The sequence below is a fragment of the Daktulosphaira vitifoliae genome, unplaced genomic scaffold (genome assembly GCF_025091365.1).
Source record: "Daktulosphaira vitifoliae isolate Bord-2020 unplaced genomic scaffold, ASM2509136v1 Scaffold_1, whole genome shotgun sequence".
Taxonomy (NCBI): domain Eukaryota; kingdom Metazoa; phylum Arthropoda; class Insecta; order Hemiptera; family Phylloxeridae; genus Daktulosphaira; species Daktulosphaira vitifoliae.
In genome coordinates, this window is record NW_026099572.1 from 3,404,053 (window position 1) to 3,427,082 (window position 23,030).

Genomic DNA, 23,030 nt, shown 5'->3' on the forward strand with positions numbered 1-23,030 from the left:
TTTTTTTTTTGATAGGTCTCCTATAAGAATCTCTCCATCAGATACAGTTTTTTGTAGTGGAACCTTTTGTTTTCTTCTATATGGTGGGTCTTTGGGTTCAAAATCGATCAAAATTTCATTTCCGCTGTGTTCTGCTAAGGATCTGTTTAATATGTCCATAGATATGCTAAGTATAATAAATAATATATATTAAGTTGAAATGTACCTAGGATATTTTTTCACTGGTGTCTGCAATACTGAGTGCTCTATTTTTTTTAGTGGTATCTTTTGTGACACTAATTTTACTTTATGTGGAGTAGCTGGACTTCCTGATTTAACTCCATCAGTTTGTGTTGCTTGAACTTTTTGAGCACAAATTTTTTTTTCTGAAATAACACCATTTTGCTAAATATTGGTAAAAGTGTAAGCTATAGTAGAGTATGCGTACTATAATAACTACTTATTTTACCTAAAACTATAACTTTTTGTGGTTCGAAACAAACAACAGGATCCGGCGTTTTTTTACCATCTATTAACCTTTCCAATGATTTGCTACTAGTTGCTGATTTAAGAGAGACGTTATCAAATGAATTCACTGTATGAGATCTGGCAAAGCTCACGTGTCTCATTCTAAAAAAATATTATTTTTACACAGAAAAAGAAGTTATAACTAAAATTTTTTGTTTAAAGAACTATTTTTTTTTTAACAATGAGTGTCAAGTCGACAGTAAATTTTACTTGTTTCAACATTTTGCTGAAGATAGAGTGTTAATAAGAGAAAATAGGGAAGAAATTAATCAACGGCTAGATATATGGAGATTAGCTCTGGAAAGAAAGGGATAAAGAATAAATAGGAATATATAGAGTACGATTTTGAACCAGGAGAACACGAGGTAGGTAAAATGAGGAGATTAGTAACAATGGGAGAGGATGTGATTAGAGAGGTGGTAGTTTTAAGTATTTAGATCAAATGTGCAAAAGAACAGTGATATAAATGAGGATGTAGGACACAGATTTAATTGCGGGTGGATGAAGTGGAGAGAAGCGCATGGTTTGTTATGTGATAAAAGAATTCCAATGAGGCTAAAAGTTCAGTTCTATAAGACTGTAGTGAGACCATCTATGATGTATAGTTCAGAGTGTTGGGCGGTTGAAAAGAGAATGAGTGTAACAGAGATGAGAATACTTAGATAGTTGAGTGGAGTAACAAGAAAAGGATAAGGAACGAATATATAGGAGGGAGTATAGGTGTAGCGTCAAACGTGGATAAGATGAGAGGAAATAGACTTAGATGGTTGGTCATGTTATAAAAAAAGAGGAAGACTTTTTTGAATCATTTCAATTTTTTATTTTTATGTAAATTTTTTTTTAATTGTCTAAAAATTGATTTTATTTTTACAAATTATTCGAATAAACTGATGTGTATATTAAATCTAATCATTTTAAATAAATGAGCTCTTTAAAATAATTTTTTTATGTTATAAATAAGAAAACGTCTACTAAGTTTTGAAATGATTTACTAACTAAGACTGCCATAGTTATTAATTTGTCATTATAGTATGACAAATGTTAAAAAGTGACGACTAAATTTTCTACCAGTTTCATTATTTTATAGATTATAATCTACTAATAAAATTAAAACTTTTGATGGTTGATTAGAGGTTTACTAGTCGATAATTGAAGGGTCGGCGGGAATAACGTGCTATGTAACAATTTCTAAATTGTTCAGTATCAAGTAAAAACAAAATTACTTATGTTATTTCGTTTAAATATTATTTGGACTGCACGTAGCACGTTCTTCCAACTTTAAACATAATCAAATATCTAATTCTATAAATATATTGTGATAGACTCATAGCATGTTATTCCGTAAAAAAATGAAATGGGAAAAAGTGTTACATAGCACGCTATTCCCGCCGATCCTTCAATTGTAATTTAAAAATTTATATTTTATTATGGTTTTGTCATTGAATATGTAGAGCAATGTGCGGTATTATCTGATTGTGTGTTACTGCAGACTTCTTTAATTTGATTTATGTGTTAAGAAAAAAAACTTTTTTTAAAACTTAAATTTTAAATTACGATTTCGTGTACTTACCTTGAAATTGAGCTGGGTGGTGGAGGAGGTGGCGGTAAACAATGAGGGATACAATGGTGAAATTCGGTGTAATCACATATTCCTGATAATCGTCCATGACAAGTTGCATGAAATGATTTGTGGGAAAAATCCTGTGAATAATGGATGGCATTATGCAAAATTTCATTTGTTTAAAATATTTAGAACCCTTATAGAATAATAAAGGTATATACCTCGTCCTCTGGCGGCCAACACTTATGTCTTCTGATATACGAAGACTTTTGACTTATAGAAGGAGGTGGAGGAAGTGATTCGCTAGATTGGTGACAATGATGCACATTGAACACATCAGGGTGGCAGTGGTGATATCGGGTCCATTGTGGATACGGGGCACAATCAGCTGGCAGCCTTTTATACAGTTCGTGTAAGTTTTCGTCACTCGGTATTCTTCGACGTACACATGCTGTTAATAGGTTTGGAGAGCTTCTGGTATTGTAAGAAGATTCCTAAAATTGATTTAACTCAATAAATAAACCTATGAATCGTTTAACAATTTTTTGTTATTGTATAAAATTTGTTAATACTCTGTGGCTGGATATGCATCCGAACAACGCTGGTGGTTGTCTGACCCTGTTTAATACTTGTAGTTGTTTATCGTTAAGGCAATACTGTTCTACTATATCTTGTTTTGAGTAGAACTGCTGGCTATGATTAACTTTCGACGCCTGTTTTTTATTCTCGTCTGAATCCATTGAATCTGTTGTGTTCATATTGGCCTATAACCCAAGAGAAAATAGAGTTAAACCTAAGGATGTTTGGCAGTGAAATTTAAAATTAACAATTAGGAGAGAGATGTTATGTAATATTTTCTGTAAAACACATGCTGTGATCATTTTTAGTCATACTACCCATTTTTCAAATCTAAATTTCAAAATAATTATTCAAAGAAGGTGCATTCTCTCTACACTCTTTTCAGAGCACTGAGCTTTCAATAGTATCTATTTTTACACATTAAGAACCACTAATAATAAGGAGAGCTACGACTGAAACAATCCCTATAATAATTATTTATTACATACATTCTTAAAAGTATGCAAGTGTATACCTGATTTGTTACATGATTGATTTTTCCTTTTACTGCAATAGTATTTGTGTTATTGGTATCAGGCGAAGTCGTCACAGCTGGAGCTATATATATACGAGTTGACGCCCGGTTAAACGGTCCTGGAACCAAAGAAAATAAGATGAAAAAACAATTTTTTGTTAAGTAATTTTTATTTCATTTAAATTTATATCAGGTCTAGAGATCATCAAAATAATTTATTTAAAATGTGACTAATTTACTAGTCACTAAAATGAAATAAAAATCTGATATTTTGTGACGTATCTTTTGATTGAGTTATGTAAGAATAATGATAGGCTAAATTAATTTTATCTCTTATTCGTCATTTTTTTTAAGTGAATTTCAAAAGAAGATTTTTTGTTGCAATAATTTGTTTTAAGAATGGTCATTATTTCTTATTGGTTGGTCCACTATTTTAGCTTCCCTTTACTTTAATACATAGGCTTTTTGCGCGTATTGATTCTTTTTGTTCTCATTTCCATACGAACCCAAATTAACCCGATGTTTGTGGTGGATTTCTATATAATGACATTTACACCCTTCTACTTTCCTCTTTCCAATCTCTCTTTAGTATAGCAAGCAAATCCTCAGTTACTATTGAGGTCGAAATTGATATCATCGAAGCTCATTTTTCAACTGCCATCCTTTGTTGACGGCAGAGGAAAATTAATGATTGTATTGGTCGTGGATACGAAGGAACAAAAGAACATATAGAGCTGTTTATAACCAGGAAAATGTTTACAAATTTTAAATAAGTAAAAATCAGTTTGGTGAATTAGTGATGGTATTATTTTGGAATATTTATTCATACCTTAATATTATTTTAATTGCATTCAAAGAATCAAATAATAATAACAATTTGAAAGAAAGCTAAGAATGGAATTTTTTTTACTAATAATATTTATAATTTAAAATCTAATACACTTGTTATCGAAATGTTTTTCAAAACTTCAATGTTACAATTTTTCAAAAATATTTTTATTTTTTTTTTATAAATTGATAATTTTTATAATTATCATATCATTGATATACTTTTCTATACGTATACATACAGATTTATTATTTAATGGACGTATCCAAGTATTCAGTTATGAGCTGACGTTTCAGACTCGTTGCAGAGTCCTTTTTCAGAGCGATAGTTACAGGTTCGTGGTTGTAATTATACAGCTTAACTTGTTTACTGTATGTTTTTATATCAGTTTATAATTGATAACGTCGATGTTGTTTTTGTCGTGTTGTTGTTAACAATTGTCAGTTTGTTGCTTACATCCGAGTTTTTTTATATTTACGGCATTCTTGGGATTTTGCACTTCGTATTTTACACCAGAAATTTTCTATTATGTTAATTATAGTTTTTTCACACATTAAGCTATTTTTTTTGTTGTTTGTTGATTTCTTTTTGCCTGGTGTATGATAAACAACCAAGATAAAATAACAACAGATAAAGAACATTGACCTTATCAGTTATTAACTGATATAAAAATATACCGTAAACAAGTTAAGTTCACAGTATAATTACAACCACGAGTCTGTAATTATCGCTTTAAAGAACGAGTCTGAAACGACAGCTCATAATTGAAAACATTTAAATCCGTTGATTGTTTACACCCGTAAATAGCTTAAGCAATGCGTCAATCTACGAAAGCTTTAACACATTTATTTCTTGAAGATAATAATAATTTGGTGATTTTTTTCTTAGTTTTATTGAGTAGTATTTATTTAAATATTTTTAAGTCCATTCTTCATCATAAGAGGATCATTTTAAGGATCAATTAAATTTTTTAATAGTAATTAATTAAAAATAAAATTTTAAATAGTAATGTGCTTTGGGTTTATATATATTTAATTATCTAAAAAGTTTGAATGATCTAATTAAGAAAATGGCTGGTCAATAATAATTTTGAGATCAGTATTTTGAGAGTTATGACAATTTCAATACCTGAATAGAATGAGTATCACTACAGAAAAATACTTATTATAAATTATAATAATAAAATGTAATTATGTAAATATAAAAATAACAACCTGCTATACACCCCAGTTTCGTATTATAAGAACTAATAAAATATAAATGAATAAACATATAATTAAACACTCTTCGAGTATTTATTATTCGAGGAATAAATAAAACTAAACAAAAAATAATTCTCAAAAATATAATTACTTTAAAAAAACATTGACCTTTAAGTTTTTTCTATATACATGCTAATCGGTTTATTAGAAAAAGCCCAGCACAGTGGGATCGCGGCATAGTAAGGACGTTGCATAGTTGGGTCCAGTATAGATTTAGTCTGACAGTGATTAAAATCACTATCATAAGAAACGCTTCGATACAAATCTGTAGATAGTGTTTAATTCTAAGAAATTAAGGGATAATTACAAAAGTAACATCAATTTCTATTTCCTTAATTATACCCAGATTAGTAATTCTTTTAATCATATATTATATAATTTTTAAAATTAATTGTTTTAAAACTATTATTGATTTTGATTTTTAATATGTTAAAAGTAATCATTTTGAACCTACTTTTTTTTGTCCTTTAAAGTGAAAGTTTTAATAAAAAAAAACGAATTTGTTACCATAACTTATAGTTCAACTTGCAAGTTTGAAATTGACATTATTAAATAGAAAAAAGTGAAATTTTAAGATTAATATGCAATCAGGGAATTTTATAATTACTATTTACAGTACATTTATCAGAAAAATTCGATTTTTTTTACATTTTTATCGTAATAGATCACTTAAATAAAACTCATAGTAATCATTTCTAATTAACTTATGGTGTTTAAAAAGATTCTACAATGGAAATATTCAGAATTTAATTAATTTTAATGATTATATATCTAAAAAAACCAATAAAAAAAAAGTTGTTAAAAAGATTTACTCAATGAGCGTATTATAAAATTTGATTATAATTGTAAAAATCCATCGTTAAATTCAGGTGAAACTAAAAATCATTTTTTTTTTAAATTTATGATTTATATAGCAACATGTTACAAAAATATTTGGAATATTATAAACTGGTAGTAGCACACACAAATAGAGTTAAAAATTAATAAATTACAAAATAAAATTATTTACTTTTGTAGTTGAATACTTTTATCAAATCTAATTCGACAATGAATACTTTAAGAATATTAGAAATTAATGATTTTAATTGTTTGTATGGGAAAAGCTGGTTAAGGTACTTTTTGTTTGAATAAGGAATATTTTTTCGATTTTTAAGAGTAATAACTTAAATTAATCATTAACTTAAATATCATAAACTTAAATTAAACATTTGACGTATCATTGAAAAAAGTAGGTCTAGTGAGGGTTGGCAAAATAAATCGTAGCCACAAAAAGAACTACATAGTGAAATAATATTAACATGAATATAAATTTCTTCTCACGAGGGGAGACTATAGTGATAAGATCCTTTATCTTTATTGATTAATTAAATCTAAATGAGATAAATATCAAATGATTTGAAAATTTTATTCTAACTCAAAAAAATGCAAAATATTAATAGGCATAGACGGAATTGAAATTCGTACCGTAAGCTTATAAGACGCAAGTGTTACCAACTAAGCAAATGTTCGTTGCTTTCGACGCTTGATTAAATTGGCTATTTAAGCTAAGTCAAATTAAAAAAATTACTTTTTTGACTTTAAAAAAAATAAAAAAATTTTTATAAGTTTAATTTCTTATGTCTTATGAACTTTATTCTATGTCACTTAAATTATAAAATATTCATGAAAGTCAGTGTATTGCCCTTATAAGATATTTTAAAATAAAATAAAATACAAAACCCAGGATTTTAACACAAAAATAGCATATTTATGAATACGGTAGCCATTTGCGCATAGAAAATAGGTCGTCGGGACAAATTTTTTTTTTTTTAATTTTATAGTATATGAAATAAGCTTTAATTTGACATATGTTTAAAGGACGCAGTATTTCCTGAACATTTTCAAAAGTTAAGTTGAAAAAGTTAGTTTTTGTAAAAAAGTTGCTATTTTAAATCCACCCTGTGAGCGGAATAAGTGTTAGATTTTCAAAAAAAAAAATGATATCAAATGAAAGGGAAATATCTAAGGTTTTAATATAAAATAAATATTATTTTGATTTGTTAATATTTGAAAAAGTTATGGCAGTTTTAAGTACAAAAAACATCTCGATAAAAGGTGATTTTTATCGTAAACATTACATTTTTTTTTTAATTTCGACAGCCGTTTACATGCAGAAGATAAAGTCCTGAAAAGGTACATTAATATATTAGAAGATATGTATGATGGAACTTGTACTAGGGTAAAAAGCATAGGAGGAGTATAAGAAGGTTTTCGGGTAAGAGTAGGAGTTCACCAAGGTTCTGCTTTAAGCCTTTACTTATTCTTTATAGTGATGGATGAAATTACTAGAGAAATATAAGGAGAGGTGCTGTGGTGCATGTTGTTTGCTGACGATATAGTGTTAATAGGAGAAAATAGGGAGGAAATTAATCAAAGGCTAGAGGTGTGGAGATCAGCTCTTGAAGAAAAGGGTTTAAGAATAAGTAGAAGTAAGACAGAGTATATAGAGTACGACTTTGACAAAGGAGAACACGAGGTAGTTGAAATGAGGAGGTCAGTGACAATAGGCGAGGACGTGATTGGAGAGATAGAGAGTTTTAAGTCTATAGAGTCAGTTGTGTAAAAGAGTGGTGGTATTGACGAGGATGTAAGACACAGAATTAAGTGCGGGTGGTTGAAGTGGAGAGAAGTGTCTGGCGTCTTATGCGATAAAAGAATTCCAATGAGGCTGAAAGGTAAATTCTACAAGACTGTAATAAGGCCAGCTATAATGAATGGTTCAGAGTGTTGGGCGGTTGATAAGAAAGTAGAGCAGAGAATAAGTGTAGCAGAGATGAGAATGCTTAGATAGATGAGTGGAATAACAAGAAAAAATTGAATAAAGAACGATCATATAAGAGGGAGTATAAGAGGAAGACCAAAAAAGAGATAGAGGAATGCTATTGAATGCGATAGCGATGAGGACAATTGATGTGAGCGTAGATGATGTGGGAGATCGTGTCAAATGGAAGTTTAGAATAATGGTGGTCGACCCCAAGTAGTTGGGATTAAGGCGAGGAAGAAAAAAAAAAACTATAACTTTGAAATTTTTCATATTTTTATTTAAGATTATTCCAAGTACAAAGTCCAGTTTTCAGTAATAATATATTAAGTGACTCTTTGTTTGTTAATCTCAGTAAGTTAATAGTACAGGGAGTTGCTCTTATCATAAACCATTTAATTAATCAAAAAATAGATAATTATTTTTAATTTTTTGTTTCTTTTAGTTCAATGTTTTTCTCAATTTTTTAATTATAAAGTTTTTTTATATCCAGTTATTATAAATTTTAAGTATGTTAACTTTTATTTCTCAAATAGCAATACCCTTAATCAACTATCTTATTCAGTAGATAATGATCTAATGAGATAAATAACTGGTCAATAACAGTTTTTGAAATTATTTCAGAAATTATTTACAATTTAAACTAATAATTAGAGGTGATGAGTGAGTGTTGCTGTTTTGTATAACTAATCATTTCTTGACCGCACTATTCGTTCCATCAAGTTATAAAAATGATAATAACTTCCAAAATACTTTAAGTTACCTAATGTTGTTATCGACCAGTCATTTTCTTAATTAGATTATTTTATATTTTATAAGCCAATTAAATATGTAAGTTCCATTAAAAAAAAAAAAATAAAGTTGACACTCCTTTAAGTTATAAGGGAAGATTCTAAATAGTAATTATTAATAATAAATCAAGAGATTTATGTAACTAAAAAAAAGAATTTTTTTTTTCATTATTGTATTTATTTTAAAAGTAATCGAGTGGTTTTTGATTAACCGATCAACTGTATAGCTACTACTGATAGTTTATTACATTGAACTTTTTTTATTTAGTTTTGTTATATAACAAGACTTTTTTTAATCAAATTACATATCTGATAGTAGTTGGTAATTTTATATGTTAGCCTTGGGTGCAAACTTTTCAGTTTTGTAACATAAATGAATAAATCTAAGTTACTCATGTAAAATATTTAATATGCACTTTGCTCCAAATTTTATTTTATTTTGTTTAAATTTATATTTAGATATATCTATAAAAGATTTGTAACATTATTTTGCAGCTATTTTCGTTAAACCTAATCATAAAAAAAATATTGGCATTTTTTACATAGTTATTATCAGTACTGACTTATAGACGTATATGAGCAAGAAAATATGTTTCATTCATTATTACATAATATTTTTTTATGATATTTAGAAAAAGGAATTTAATCGCAAATAAAAACCAGTGAAATAGTCAATTAATTATTTTATGTATTATTTATATAATTTCAATAAAGTTTTGTTTGGCCATCACTCTGAGTGAGTGCAGACATAAATTAATTGATTTAGTAGAACTACAGCAATACAATTTAAGAAAATGGATCGGTGGCATGATTGTATCGCTTTAGTTACTGGATCATCGGCAGGAATTGGAAAGTCAATCGCTATTGAATTGGCCCGTCAAGGCATGATTGTTATCGGATGGGCCAGGCGTTTAGAAAATTTAAAAGTGAGTATTATTGATAATTTTAAAATAACATATTTTTTTTTAAAAAAATTATATAAAATTATATTAAAAATTAAATAAAAAAGTAATTAGAATTTTATTACTTTTCGAATAAAACGTATTAATGTAATAATTTTGAAAGTTAATTTTTTTATATTAATGTATAAAATATAAATTATTTTTTAATCATCCATGTTAATAGCAGTTTTTTTTAAAAAAATGTTCAAATAATATCACTGAGTAGAAGAAATGGCATCTTGTATTATCATAGGAACAGAACATTGAATTCTTTGTGATATTATATTTAATAATTTTGGTTTTCCTTTCGAGGACTAATGGTCAAATCTGTATTTAAGTTTTTTCCCTGAGTATGATGCATTTTAAATATTTTTGTATTTCTAAAAATTTCATTTAATCAGATTTTAGTTAGAAAAATATGATTTTTTGGCTATAAAAAAGTTATTTGTTCTTCAAAAATTTCCATTAAAATGTTCTGCCCAGAGCCATTGTCTCAATAACATTCATAAAGGCGGGGTAAGTATATAAATCATTTATTTTAACTATAATTTTATGACAAGTAAAAATATTTCGTGATTGTGAGTAAAAAAACTCCTCACCTGACCCCCTTCCTCCCAATAACATCTGATATCATTTTTATTTAAAAATCGATAAAGGTTATAGATTTCTCCGATTTTGGTCCCACAATTCTAAAGTATTCTAAAGTTTTCGTTGCTCTAAAGTATTTTTACTAAAATGCAACGGGTATTATTTTCTCATATCATTAATGATGAGCAGGAATGGTTGAGATCATAAAAATTGACAAAATTATTTATTGCATGATATGCCAGTGGAATAAAAATGATTTAGTTTTTACTTTAATACTCAACGCTTTATTTGAACATTGATATCAAGATTCTATACTATTTATAATTATGTCGTTTATTAAAAATATAAACTTTGTATTGTTAAGATTATAGAAAATCAACTGTCAAGCGAAGGGAAAATTTTTGTTGGGAGGAAATGTGACGTAACTCAAGAAACTTCTGTCAGTAATGAAATTGCTTGGATCGAAAAAACTTATGGAAAACTACATGTTGTTGTTAACAATGCTGGAATTGGAAGAGTTGCTTCACTGACTGGTAAACATTCACTTCAATTATTGTATATGTGAAAAAAAAAAATGTAGTGGTTAAAAGGTTTACTAATAAAAATTCTAATGACAGTACATCTATACCGCTATTTATTGGTTTTATAATTGGAAGTTTGATATATAAATTATTAAAATTATTATGTTGATCTATAAAATTCCACACGTTTAATGTATACTTTTAATATTAATTAAAATACTATACTTGAGAGTTATGAATCAGAAAATCTCATTATTATTGTTTAACTAATAAATTTCAATAAAAAGTAATTATGAGAGATATTTTTAAATTTTATTTAATAATTTAAGTTAATGTAATTTTAGAAGATCATAATAACAATAACGATTATTTATAAAATATAAATTATGCTATTAATTTAAAAATAAAATGTCATTATTTACTTGTAGAAGGTAAAACACAGCTATGGCAAGAAGTTATTGATGTGAATGTTATTGCTGCAGCAGTTATCTCAAGAGAAACCTTAAAACTTATGAGAAAGTGTGGAATAAACGATGGACATATATTTTTTTTAAATTCGTGAGTATAGATTTTATGATTTCTTTCTATTATAATATTTTATTGCAATTATAAAAATGACCTTACAATAGAGTATTAATAAATATATTTAATATTTTAATATATCTGTGAAGTAAATGATTTATTTGATAAGATATGAAATTTCCTTATATATTTAAAGAATGTGATAAATTGTATATTAAAAGTGGAGTAATTAGAGTTTTGTTCTGGGTGGAATAAATACAAAAAAAATGTCCCCACCAAATAAAAAAAATTGTATCTTTAATTTAAAAATAATTTAACTTTGAAATTTACTTTCATTTTCACCCCTAAAATTACGCCCCTTTGTATGAAGTGCTTCAATTCTATAAAATTAGAATTTTCATTTTATTTGTTAATGCTGAGCTATATACGTTACTTACAGTGTCTCATAAGCTAGGTATGCAGGATGTGCAAGACACACAAGCCTTGGAAATACATTGGGAAAGGGTCCCATTATTTTTTAAATTGCGATAAGAAGAGAGATGGCTACTATCCGGAACTACACAGATTACCAGCTTAATAGTTGCGGCACTTGTTATGTACTTTAAAATTAAAAAAAAATAATCTTTTATCATATAATGTTAAGAAAGTAAAGTAAATTACCCCGAAAAATCTTGTTAAAGTTATATGATTTATGCTAACTTGGACAACATTTTAGGCCGATATATTTTTATCGAAAATTTCTTAACCATTTTTCAAAATGTGTAACTTGTATTTAACTTGAAATATCATCAAATTTTTATCTCTTAATCTGCCCTTTCAAGATTATATCAAAAACTATCTGATTGATAACATCCATAAGATTTATTTGTTAGTATTTATATTATTCTAAAAAGCTAGACAATTTTTGACAGCCTAATCAGAATCTTTAAATCATACCATCGTGAATAATTCATTTTTAGCGAAAATTTTATTTTACACATTTAAGATTTTTGTTTACACTTAAATTAAATTATTTTACCTTATGATTTTTTTGGACAATCTTACGGATGTATTCAAAAAATTTTTATTTTATCTAGATTTTTAATAATTATTTTCCGATTGCTACACATGTAAAAAATATTATTTTAAGAATAAAAATAATTAGAAAATTTGATTTATAAATAGTTTAATGATCACTATAATTTGACTTATCGAAATATGAATTGTCTTATTTTATGAAGGGAGAGATATTTTTTTAAGAGACAGTGATTAAAATTCTTTTGTTAAAATATATATGCTTGTTTATAGTTTGTTGAATATTATACACACTGATGATTATTTTTTGATCAAACCGTATTTTTAAAAAAAATGAGAAAAAAAAACTCAGTATATTTGGAGCCCGGAATAATTAGGACAAATATTAATTGATATCTGATAATGATTACTATCATGAAAATGTTTCGATGCAAATATCTGTTTAGGAATGATGATGATATTGAATGAAAAAAAATAAAGGTGTCATAATTCCAGCAGCAATGTTAAAATAACTGAATAGTAAAAAATAAATATTTTTAAAATTTACAAATATTTTTAGTTTTGACTCGAAGCTGAGAAGGTATTAATTTTACTATGATGTGTTTTGCCTGTTTTTGTATTAGTGTCTGTCGCTACTTTTTCTCAGATCTCACCGATCTGATTTTTTTCAACGATAAGTCAAAGATCACAAATCGTATCAAGTTAGAGACATTGCCCTAAAAAATTAAAAAAATTTCTTTTGTTATTTGTAAATGAGGGTAATTCCCCAATATCTGCCACAGCTTTTTCAAAAATGAAAAATTCTAATTTTTTTTTTATATATATAGAAACCTTAGGTATTTTCTTTTTATTTGATACAATTTTTTTTTTTAAATCTGACCCTCTACCTCTCCACAGGGGGGATTCAAAATAGTAACTTCTGCACAGAAGTTAAACCTTTTCAACTTAATGTTTACTTTTATACATATATTAAATTACAGGTTATATAGTATACTATATAACTATAAAAAAAAAAAAAATTCGAAATATAAATTTTCTTCTTGGTGAAAATGGCCACCGTATTTAAAAATATGCTGTTTTTGTGTTAAAATTCTCGGTTTTGTATTTTATTTTAAAATACCTTACAAGGGAAGTACACTGATTTTGATGAATATTATATAAATCTAATTGACATAGAATATAAAGTTATAATTATTTTAATTTTTTTGCTTCTTTTAAATTGTGAAAAATAACTTTCAAATTTTGAATTAGCATAAATTGCCATTTTTATGTAATGTACTGTGCAATGTTGTGTCGGTAAAAATTATATCTATAACGCTTGGGGTTCGAGGTTCAAACCCGCTTGTGAGAGAAAATTTTTTTCTTAATTATTTTTGAGTTAGAAAAAAATTTTCAAATCATTTGATTTTCATCTATTTATAAAATTCAATAACTTCAATAAATATTAAAAAAAATTATTTCAGTTCTAAATACAGAAAAAAAATTAATGTTTATTGTTTTCGAAGGCATCCTAAATTTGGTATTTTTTTAAATATCTATAATTAGAGAAGTTTTTTTTATTTTTTTGAAAGATATATCATCAACTAGATCATGATTATCTTTATTTTATGTATTGTTCATTAAAATAGGTCCAGTGACGGCTGAGAAATTTCATTGACAGATACAATAAAAACACATTACAGTAAATATTTTACCTTCTTAGCATCACATCGAAGCTAAAAAGAATTTAGGTACATATAGCTTAAAATACAAATTAGTAAAAGTCAAGGAGTGATTGCCGCCTCCATTGAACTTCTAATACGTTTTTGATTTTTTATTTCTAATATACCTAAAATTATGGTTAACTATTAATTTTCAATTTTAATGCGAGTATTATTTAAAACGTTATAAATGGAAAATTATTCATTATTTTGTTGTTATATAGTATGCGTTTAGTGTTGTCGATGGTAACATTGTTCCTGAAAAACGTATATTTGATTTTTGAATATTTTACAGTTTTAATTTTAATATTTTACAGGCTTAAATATTTTATCAATATACTGTATATTAATTATAACTCATATAATATCAATATAATTATGATGAAAAACTGAATAACATTTTATTACTACTTAAATAAGGTAAATGTAAGTTTTGTCGAGTTTAAAATAATTTTAGAACATATTACATGTTCCTAATATAATAAGAACTATTTACTAAAGATAAAATATGAATATAATGAGGAAGTAAGAAAAAAAAATATTTTTGTGTTTTTAGTATTGTTGGTCATTACATTACACCATTGATTGGGGCAGGAATGTATTGCGCTTCCAAACATGGTATAACGTGTATGGCTGATATGACACGTAAAGAACTAATTGCAAGCGGTTTCAAAACTAGAGTAACTGTAAGTAAATTATAACATAATCTTAAAAAAAATTTGTTTTAATATAATATCATGTTATTAAAATATATAAAATATTACAGTACATATTATTTATATAAATTTATATTAAAGATTAATTAGTAGTAGGAAATGATTAAAAGTTGATTACAAGAAAATTCAAGTTTTAATGTAACATTTTATCAAAAAGTGATTTATTACATACAATGAAAAATGGTTTTTTTCTGGTCGATCATTTTAGTACTATCAGTATGATTCTAATGCATTATGTATATAAAGGAGAACTAGTGGAGTTATGATGGTATTTCTTTTGACATTATTATAAAATAAATTATGTTCAGTGTACAGTTTAATGTCGCATGTAATACGACAGTTTTGGTCTTTTCATAACAGAACATTGAATCATTGCGAAATATTAATCATGACTCTTGTTTCAGTGTTTGAGATATATTTTTAATCATTCAATAGAAAAATTACCATTTGCTAAATTTAAATAAATTATCCCTTCAGTAATTAAAAAATAAAAATTACTCCAAATATATTTACAGAATGGAACAGATCTAACTGACAACTCATATAACTTATGTTCTAAATTTATAAAATATTTTATACTTTTTTTTTTTAATAAATTTTTACAATATAGAACTATATTTAAAATATGTTTTTTAATTCAGTAGTTACTTTTATACAGCATTTTAAAGTTTGTTAAATTTTAATTTTTTTTACAATTTTCCTATGGTACCAAATGTTAGTCCATATTATGTAAAGTGCAGAAGTAAAGACTTATTACGTTATTTACTGGTACTATTAACTTAGCTAACCATGGAACACTCATAGTTGATATACGATAATGTTTCTAACTTTTATAATAAAGATTAGAGATATTCATTTCTGTATAAAGCGCGTTAAACGTTATTATTATCTATGGAAAAGAATTCGCGTACTGTTACCAGTAAATAACGTAATAAGTCTTTACTACTGCACTTTACATAATATGGACTAACATTTGATACCATAGGACAATTGTAAATAAAATTTAAATTTAACAAACTTTAAAATGCTGTATAAAAGTAACTACTGAATTAAAATAAGAGTTTTTGGTATCAAAATTTGTCTTTAAAACTTATTTATAAAATGGCTATCTTCAAATCTTAAAAAAAAAATTAATTTTTAAAATACTTTTTGTAATTGCGAAAAATAACATAAAACATATTTTAAATATAGTTCTATATTGTAAAAATTTATTAAAAAAAAAAAGTATAAAATGTTATGTAGATCATAAGTTATATGAGTTGTCAGTTAGATTTGTTCCACTCTGAATATATGATGATAAATTTTCGGTAATTTATTTTATAATCTTTTTAAATTAAAAACAAAATTAAGTCCAAGGGTATTTTGATCATGGATTTGGAGCTTAACTATATTTCGTTACAATACTCTGTAAATATAGCGGTGTCTCTGTAACGAAATTTAGAGGAACAGTTACACACCATGTGGATACGTACTGAAAATTGCTGTACTGGTTATGCATTATACTGATATGTTCCAAAAATTGATGTAACGAATGCGTGTACTTAGGCACGTATCTGTTGTAATTAATACACATATTATGCGTACGTACCCAATGTTGATGTAACAGTAACTTCCAAGCAATATTTCTGTAATTCTGAATCGCTGTATTTTGTTTAATAATTTATTATTATTTTTAATGTCAAAATAACTGATGATTTTTCATTTCAAATCTGATTTTTGATCGTATATACTGGAATTAATCATCACGGTCACAGTTATTTACACTATTACGTAGAAGTATTTACCTAAAAAAATTAATGAAAAATACCTATAAAATAATGAAAAAAATTTATTTGAAAATGAAGTTAGGGAAACAAGTGTGGTAATTGCCCGCTGAAAATACGCCATTGAATTGAATGAATGTACAGCCAAAACATAATTAGTAAAAAAGTATAAATATTTTAGTTTAAAACCATTCATTTTGAAGGATTCAATGGACATTGCGTTGTGCACCATCAAAAACGATGTGTAGTGATTTTATAAGTTCAGTGCAAAGACGTAGTAAAATCTGAAAATACAACGGTTTGAGGTCACCAAAATTTTGCTCAACCGTTACTGTTTCTTCACATTGAGTACGTCCCACAATGGGTATGAAGTACACGTACCGGTTTAGTTTTAGTTTTAGTTATTATCGAGGTGGATATAATACCCATGCAATCAAACTTGTTGGTCCATTGTGCGCACCTCATATCGAATTGTCTTGATTCGGTTTACCCACCTAAGTATTATTACTGAAATGTTGAAATGTACTGAAACGTGAAATGAGTCTTCTTTTTCTACTTCACACTTCCTGCACAATGGTGATTCCGATACCCCCGTTGCATAAAGATGTTTAAGCACGTGACCATGTCCTGTCAGTAGACCAGTGAAAGTACTTATTTGATGTCTAGTCATGCTATTAAGATCACCCAGTAGTAAACCGGGGGTCTTGATAAACATTTTAGGTTGTCTAGGTACTACCTTGTACTTCCAGATTTTCCTGTGTTCTCTACACCAATTCTTGGGTAGCGCTTTGAGGGATTGCTCAGTGAGTCCTTCCACAGGTACTAATACAACATAGATGTTCTCTGCTCCTTTCCTGGCTAAAAAGTCAGCATTTTCATTTCCAGTGACACCGTTGTGTCTTGGTACCCACGCTAGTGTAAATTTGTTGAATCTCGATAGTGATTTTAAAGTTTCCCTGAATTCGAGGACAAGCTTTGAATTTACTTGATCATTATAGAGTGCTTTCAAAGTCGCTTGACTGTCACTTAAGATAGTTATCTTCCTATTTTTGTATACCAGTAGTTCCTGTCCCCCTACCATTATCGCCATCACTTCTGCTTGGAAAATAGAGGGTGTTGTGCCCAATGACATACTGACATTTATTCGTGGCTTTAGACCCCAAATGTTAGCACCTACCTTTCCTGATTTTTTGGATTCATCTGTATATATTACAAATCCATTTTTTTCAGTCAGGTGGTTAATATTCCATTATCTACGTGTATTGATTTCCACTTTGTAGGGAATATTATTCTTTAGAATCGGTTTGATATAGTCCAAGGGATATTCCAAAAAGCCCTGGTCTATCTCTTTTATTATTTTACCGTGTTCTGCTGTGTCACTTTCCAAAGTCCAAGTACCTAAATTGTGGAATCTTAGTGCTGTGGCTTTGGCGTGAGCTTTAACCTCTGTATGCAGAGGAGGCAATCTGATTAGTGTCTCTAATGCGACCGTTGGTTTAGTTCTTAATGCTCCAGTGATTGCTATGGCAGCCATTCTCTGTATGCGACTAAGTTCTTTCCTAGCTGTAACGAGTACTGTTCTAGTTCACCAGATTAGGGCACCGTACAATATCATAGGTTTAATCACTGAAGTGTACAACCAATACATAACTCTTGGTTTAAGACCCCATATCTTTCCCAAAGCACTGCTGCAAATCCATAGTGTGGTCATTGTTTTTTTGATTCTTGTCTCAACATGTGATTTCCACACGTACCCGTTACAGTAATTTGGGTACGTAACTGATTAACGCGTACCTATTACGACAATTAACACTTCGTACCTGAAAAATTCGTGACTCGTACAGGAATTTTCGGTGAGCACCCATAGTGAGTGTAATCGTTACAATAAGTTTGGGTGTGTACTAAAAGTTATTATTTTTATGAGTTTAGTTACGTTACACTATTGTTCAAAATTTAGTTATAAAATATCCAATCCCTTGTTTTGATTCGTTCAATTACTAATATTTTTTAATTAAATTTGTCTACGTTATGGCAGATTCTAACTACATAAGGCTTCACTTAATTTTTAATAAAGTATATATATAAACTTATATTTTGTTGACGTAATGATATAATATGCAAATAAATTTAAAGTAATGAGCTAAAGTATTAAACAAATTTAGTATCTTATCTCGCATCCACCTCTTCAGTAAAATATACTCTTAAAAATGGGACTCCTACAACATTTTTATCTTAAAATGTCTGCTACACTTGGATCATTATCTAAACACATTTAATAACTTAATATGTATTCTAGAGTATAAGTCCTTCGTATACTAAGTCTGAAATATTTGAAAAGTCAGGAAGAAAAGTTTCAGCTGATGAACCAATGCTCGAGTCACAAGATATCGCTAATATTGTTGTGTGGATTTTATCCACTGCACCGTCAGTTCAAGTAAGCTAAATAGTTATTAATTTATTTATGCATACTAAAATTTTTTTTATTCGTATATTTATAGTACATATTCTATTTTAAGTAGAACTGTCTACATTAAACTTATTTTATTGAGGGCATAAGCGTGTCCATGTATAGTGCCTGTAGCACTATTCATTTAACTCAAAAAAAATTATGAATTATCTTAATTTTTTATATTCCCAGAAAACGTTTAGAAGGAATGTTAAAAATGTGAAATTTCACTCATTTCAACTATTATTTTGAATTTTTTCCTATTTTCACTTGATGATTTTCCAAGTGAAAAGCCCAGTTTTCAGAATTGTATGCCATACTCATATAATAAAATTATTTTTGTGCATTATTGTAGGAAGACGCACTTTAGTTCTTGACTAAATGTAGAATTTGTTAGATACTGCATAAAATGTGATCAATTGCACAATAAAATAAGCCTTGATCATTACCATGTTCATAAAACATCTAAATTTCAATTGTATGAATATAAATGCGTTTTAACCATAATCATTTATATTTTGTTCTGTGGAAATGAGGTTTTAGTACTGAATTCTAGTTGGAATATTAATAAAGTCAAAAGGAATTCTCATTTATTTCGATATACCTACTTGAAGGTTTTATCTAAAGACTTTTAATTAAATTTTTGAATTAGTATATCATTCAAAGTTTTAATATTTAATGTTATGAATAAACCGTGGTGTTTTAAATTTTAAACAGTAGCCATAAAAAACTTTGTACTATCTTTTTAAAGTATTCTGGGATTATAAACAAAGAAAAATAACACATTGCTTTTGATAATTTACTAAAGAATACTTTTTTATTTTTATATATACATAAATATACATTTTTTACTGATAAACCGTTTTCATAATGTTATAACTACCAAAAAACAATTGGAATCATAACACGTAAAGGAAACGTGAATGGTTAACAAAAATATATAATATGTATATGTATAACACATAACTTCAAATGAAATAAAGCAAAATTGACAACACATTGATGATTCTTAATAACTTATAAACTATTATAAATTTGGAGAAAATATAATTACGAGCAAGACAGTGTTTCCCAATATGATAACTAAGTAAGAAAAATTCTCAAATTTGAATAATGATGGGTTAATTCTTAATAAGGTAAAAATATTGTCAATAACGTTTAATTACTGTAAGATGAAAAATATAAAAAATCAATAACGATTGAATATCGTAAAACATAACAAATAAATATTGTTTAAATACCACAAAACGTAAAACATTATTAACCCATAATGTTTTAATTATATTAAACGTATAAAGTAATAATATTGTTAACGTTTTAACTGTCATAACAAAATACAAAATAAATAATTCAGATTCAAGCCCTGCATTATACATACTAATATAATAAGTAAATTTGATTTTTAAATTTAATTAGGATATGGCGGATGACGCCTCTATCATATCCTAATTAAATGACACTATCTTCAGAAATGTATGTTATATGCAGGGTTATTTTTTTAACATTAGCCATTCATATTTATTAAAATAATTTAAATACTGAGAATTATTTTTTTGCCTTTTTTTTATTTTTCTTTTTCTTTTTGATTTATCTAGTATTAAGTAATTTTTTGATTCATCCCTCTTTTTTTATATTGATACAAACTTTATTTTTTTAATGACAACATGCATAATTAGTTATATAAATATGATTGAAAATAATATAATTTAGTAAATGGCTGGTCCACCACAACTTTTAAACTTAGGTGGAAGGAGCAATGTGGTGAAAAATGTCTAATAATAAAAATAGGTATACCTTAACTGCACCCTTAGTCTTAATTTTAAAATTATAATAACTTTTGAAATACTGGATCAAAAGTTGTTGCTGACTAGTCAATTTTTTTAATTAGATTATTTTTAGTAAAATATTTTAATTATTTTAGAAGATATTGAATGGCCATAGTTAAATAATTATCCTGTTTTTATCCTGTTATTGTCCGCGGGTATAAATCATAGTGGCAATCATACTATCTTGTCATGGGAAAGGATAAAAAAATTTAATGATAAAAATTATCATAGTAGCTATGCTCCATTGCCCAGATATTATTATATCATAATATTATTATATACTTTTAGATTTGCATAAATAGTTTTTTCTTATTAAGCCTATTTGAAATATTTAATTTATTTTAGAATAGTACCCCATTGATTTTACTTACGTATAAATATAACCAAGACTTAAAATTCAATTTCCAAATTTGTGGGATTAATAAGTTTTTAATATTAGTTATGTTCAATAACTTTTAAATTGAATTATTATAAATAAATTTGTCAAAATATATATAATGAAAATTGTATAAAAATGTCGAAAGGGTATGTCAATAAGAAATCTGTCCGCTTAATAATGACTATTATTGAGTCACTACCACTTGATGGGCACAGATAAATTATAATTGTAATAACACAAATTTAAGTTTATTATTATAATATACTAAACGTATATTATAACAATAGTACATATATTCAAGTACATATAGTGAAGTTAAGTATTTAAGTATTTCATGTAATTAGGTTAAATTAAATTAAATTTTTATTAAAAGTTTAAGCTAATTATGATAAATATTGTTTCCACACAAGAATTATGTAATAAAGCATATTTATATTTAAATAACATATAAATTAAAAGTTTTCAATTACTTAAAAAATGAATTAAATTTTTTTTATGTTAGTTGGAATAATTCTATTATTTTATTGAATATACTTACATTAAATGTTTTTTTACAGATCACAGAAGTTATAGTTCGACCAACAGGTTCACAATTTTAAAAAATATCAACAAGATTTATTTTTTATTATGTATATACTTCATAAATAATGACAATTGGTAACAATTTATTATCCAGCGACTTACTGAATTTTTCTTCTATTAAAACATTTTTTTTCTTGTTAAAATGTAAAATAAATTGTTTTTCTGCTATATCATCTTAACTTCTTTATTGGAAATTTTTTTTTTTTTTATGATTAAATGACCAATTTTATTGTTAATAATTGTAATTAATATTGGGTTCAACACCACATATTTATATTTTTGTCAAATAAAAATTGTTTGTCTTTCACAATATTATGTATTATGTAGTTATTAACAGAAAAAGAAAAAATTAAATTAATTAAAAACGATTAAAGATTAATCATGCTTTAACTATTAGTATTTTCCTGCTATAATTAATCTAGTTAGAAATGTAAAATAATATTCTTAACAAATAATTATTTTTCTAGGAGTTATTTTTAACTACCTTATAATCATTTATACCGGTAATTATTTTAATATTAAATAATATATAATAAATTTTTTTTTAATTATACAAGTAATATAATTATTAATTTTTGCACTCTCGTAATTTTTATTTTTTCTAAATTTGTACTGATATGAATAGTTTGATCTTAATGTATTTAATTTAAAGAGTAAATGCATTCACTTANGTACTGATATGAATAATTTGATCTTAATGTATTTAATTTAAAGAGTAAATGCATTCACTTATTAGAAGAATGATTACAAAATTTAAAAGAATTTTCTATTTCTATTCATACTATGGTGTCGAATTTATAAGTAGACCATTTAAAAAGTATCTAACTCTAAAATAAAATGCCCTTTTTTAGTTTCGATGCGAAGCTGAGAAGGTATTGGTTTTACTATGATGTGTTTTTTTTTTTTTGTGTCTGTTAGCACTTTTTCTCAGCTCTCACCGAACCGATTTCTTTAAAGATACGTCAAAAGATCACAAATCGTATCTAATCAAAGACATTGCCTTCAAAAATTGAAAAAATTTCCCTCGTTCCCCGTAAATGGGGAAACCTCCAAAAAAATTACAAATTTAAAAATCGCTAATTTTCGAAATTTTTTCAATTTTTTTTACTAAAAACTGCCGTAACTTTTTCAAAAATGAACATATCAATATAATTTTTTTTTATATAGATGCTTGATGTCTTTACTTATC

The 23,030-nt window shown here is 26.6% G+C and overlaps 2 protein-coding genes across 2 annotated transcripts in view; one reads left to right on the forward strand and one right to left on the reverse strand.

The window, feature by feature from the left end:
* Positions 1-23,030, reverse strand: part of LOC126895959 (uncharacterized) — a 98,689-nt gene that overhangs the window by 9,452 nt on the left and 66,207 nt on the right. Inside the window, exons 2-8 of the mRNA XM_050668319.1 lie at positions 3,162-3,280; positions 2,641-2,832; positions 2,290-2,562; positions 2,078-2,208; positions 449-609; positions 206-365; positions 1-142 (exon numbers count right to left, since the gene is read on the reverse strand). Of these exons, the coding sequence (XP_050524276.1) occupies positions 1-142; positions 206-365; positions 449-609; positions 2,078-2,208; positions 2,290-2,562; positions 2,641-2,832; positions 3,162-3,280 (1,178 nt within the window). The remainder of the gene's footprint in view (positions 143-205; positions 366-448; positions 610-2,077; positions 2,209-2,289; positions 2,563-2,640; positions 2,833-3,161; positions 3,281-23,030) is intronic.
* Positions 9,511-22,423, forward strand: LOC126895801 (farnesol dehydrogenase-like). The gene is made up of 6 exons (XM_050668044.1): positions 9,511-9,769; positions 10,737-10,905; positions 11,322-11,451; positions 14,686-14,815; positions 18,905-19,042; positions 21,817-22,423. The coding sequence occupies exons 1-6, from the start codon at positions 9,638-9,640 to the stop codon at positions 21,856-21,858; spliced, it is 741 nt and encodes a 246-aa protein (XP_050524001.1). The 5' UTR covers positions 9,511-9,637; the 3' UTR covers positions 21,859-22,423.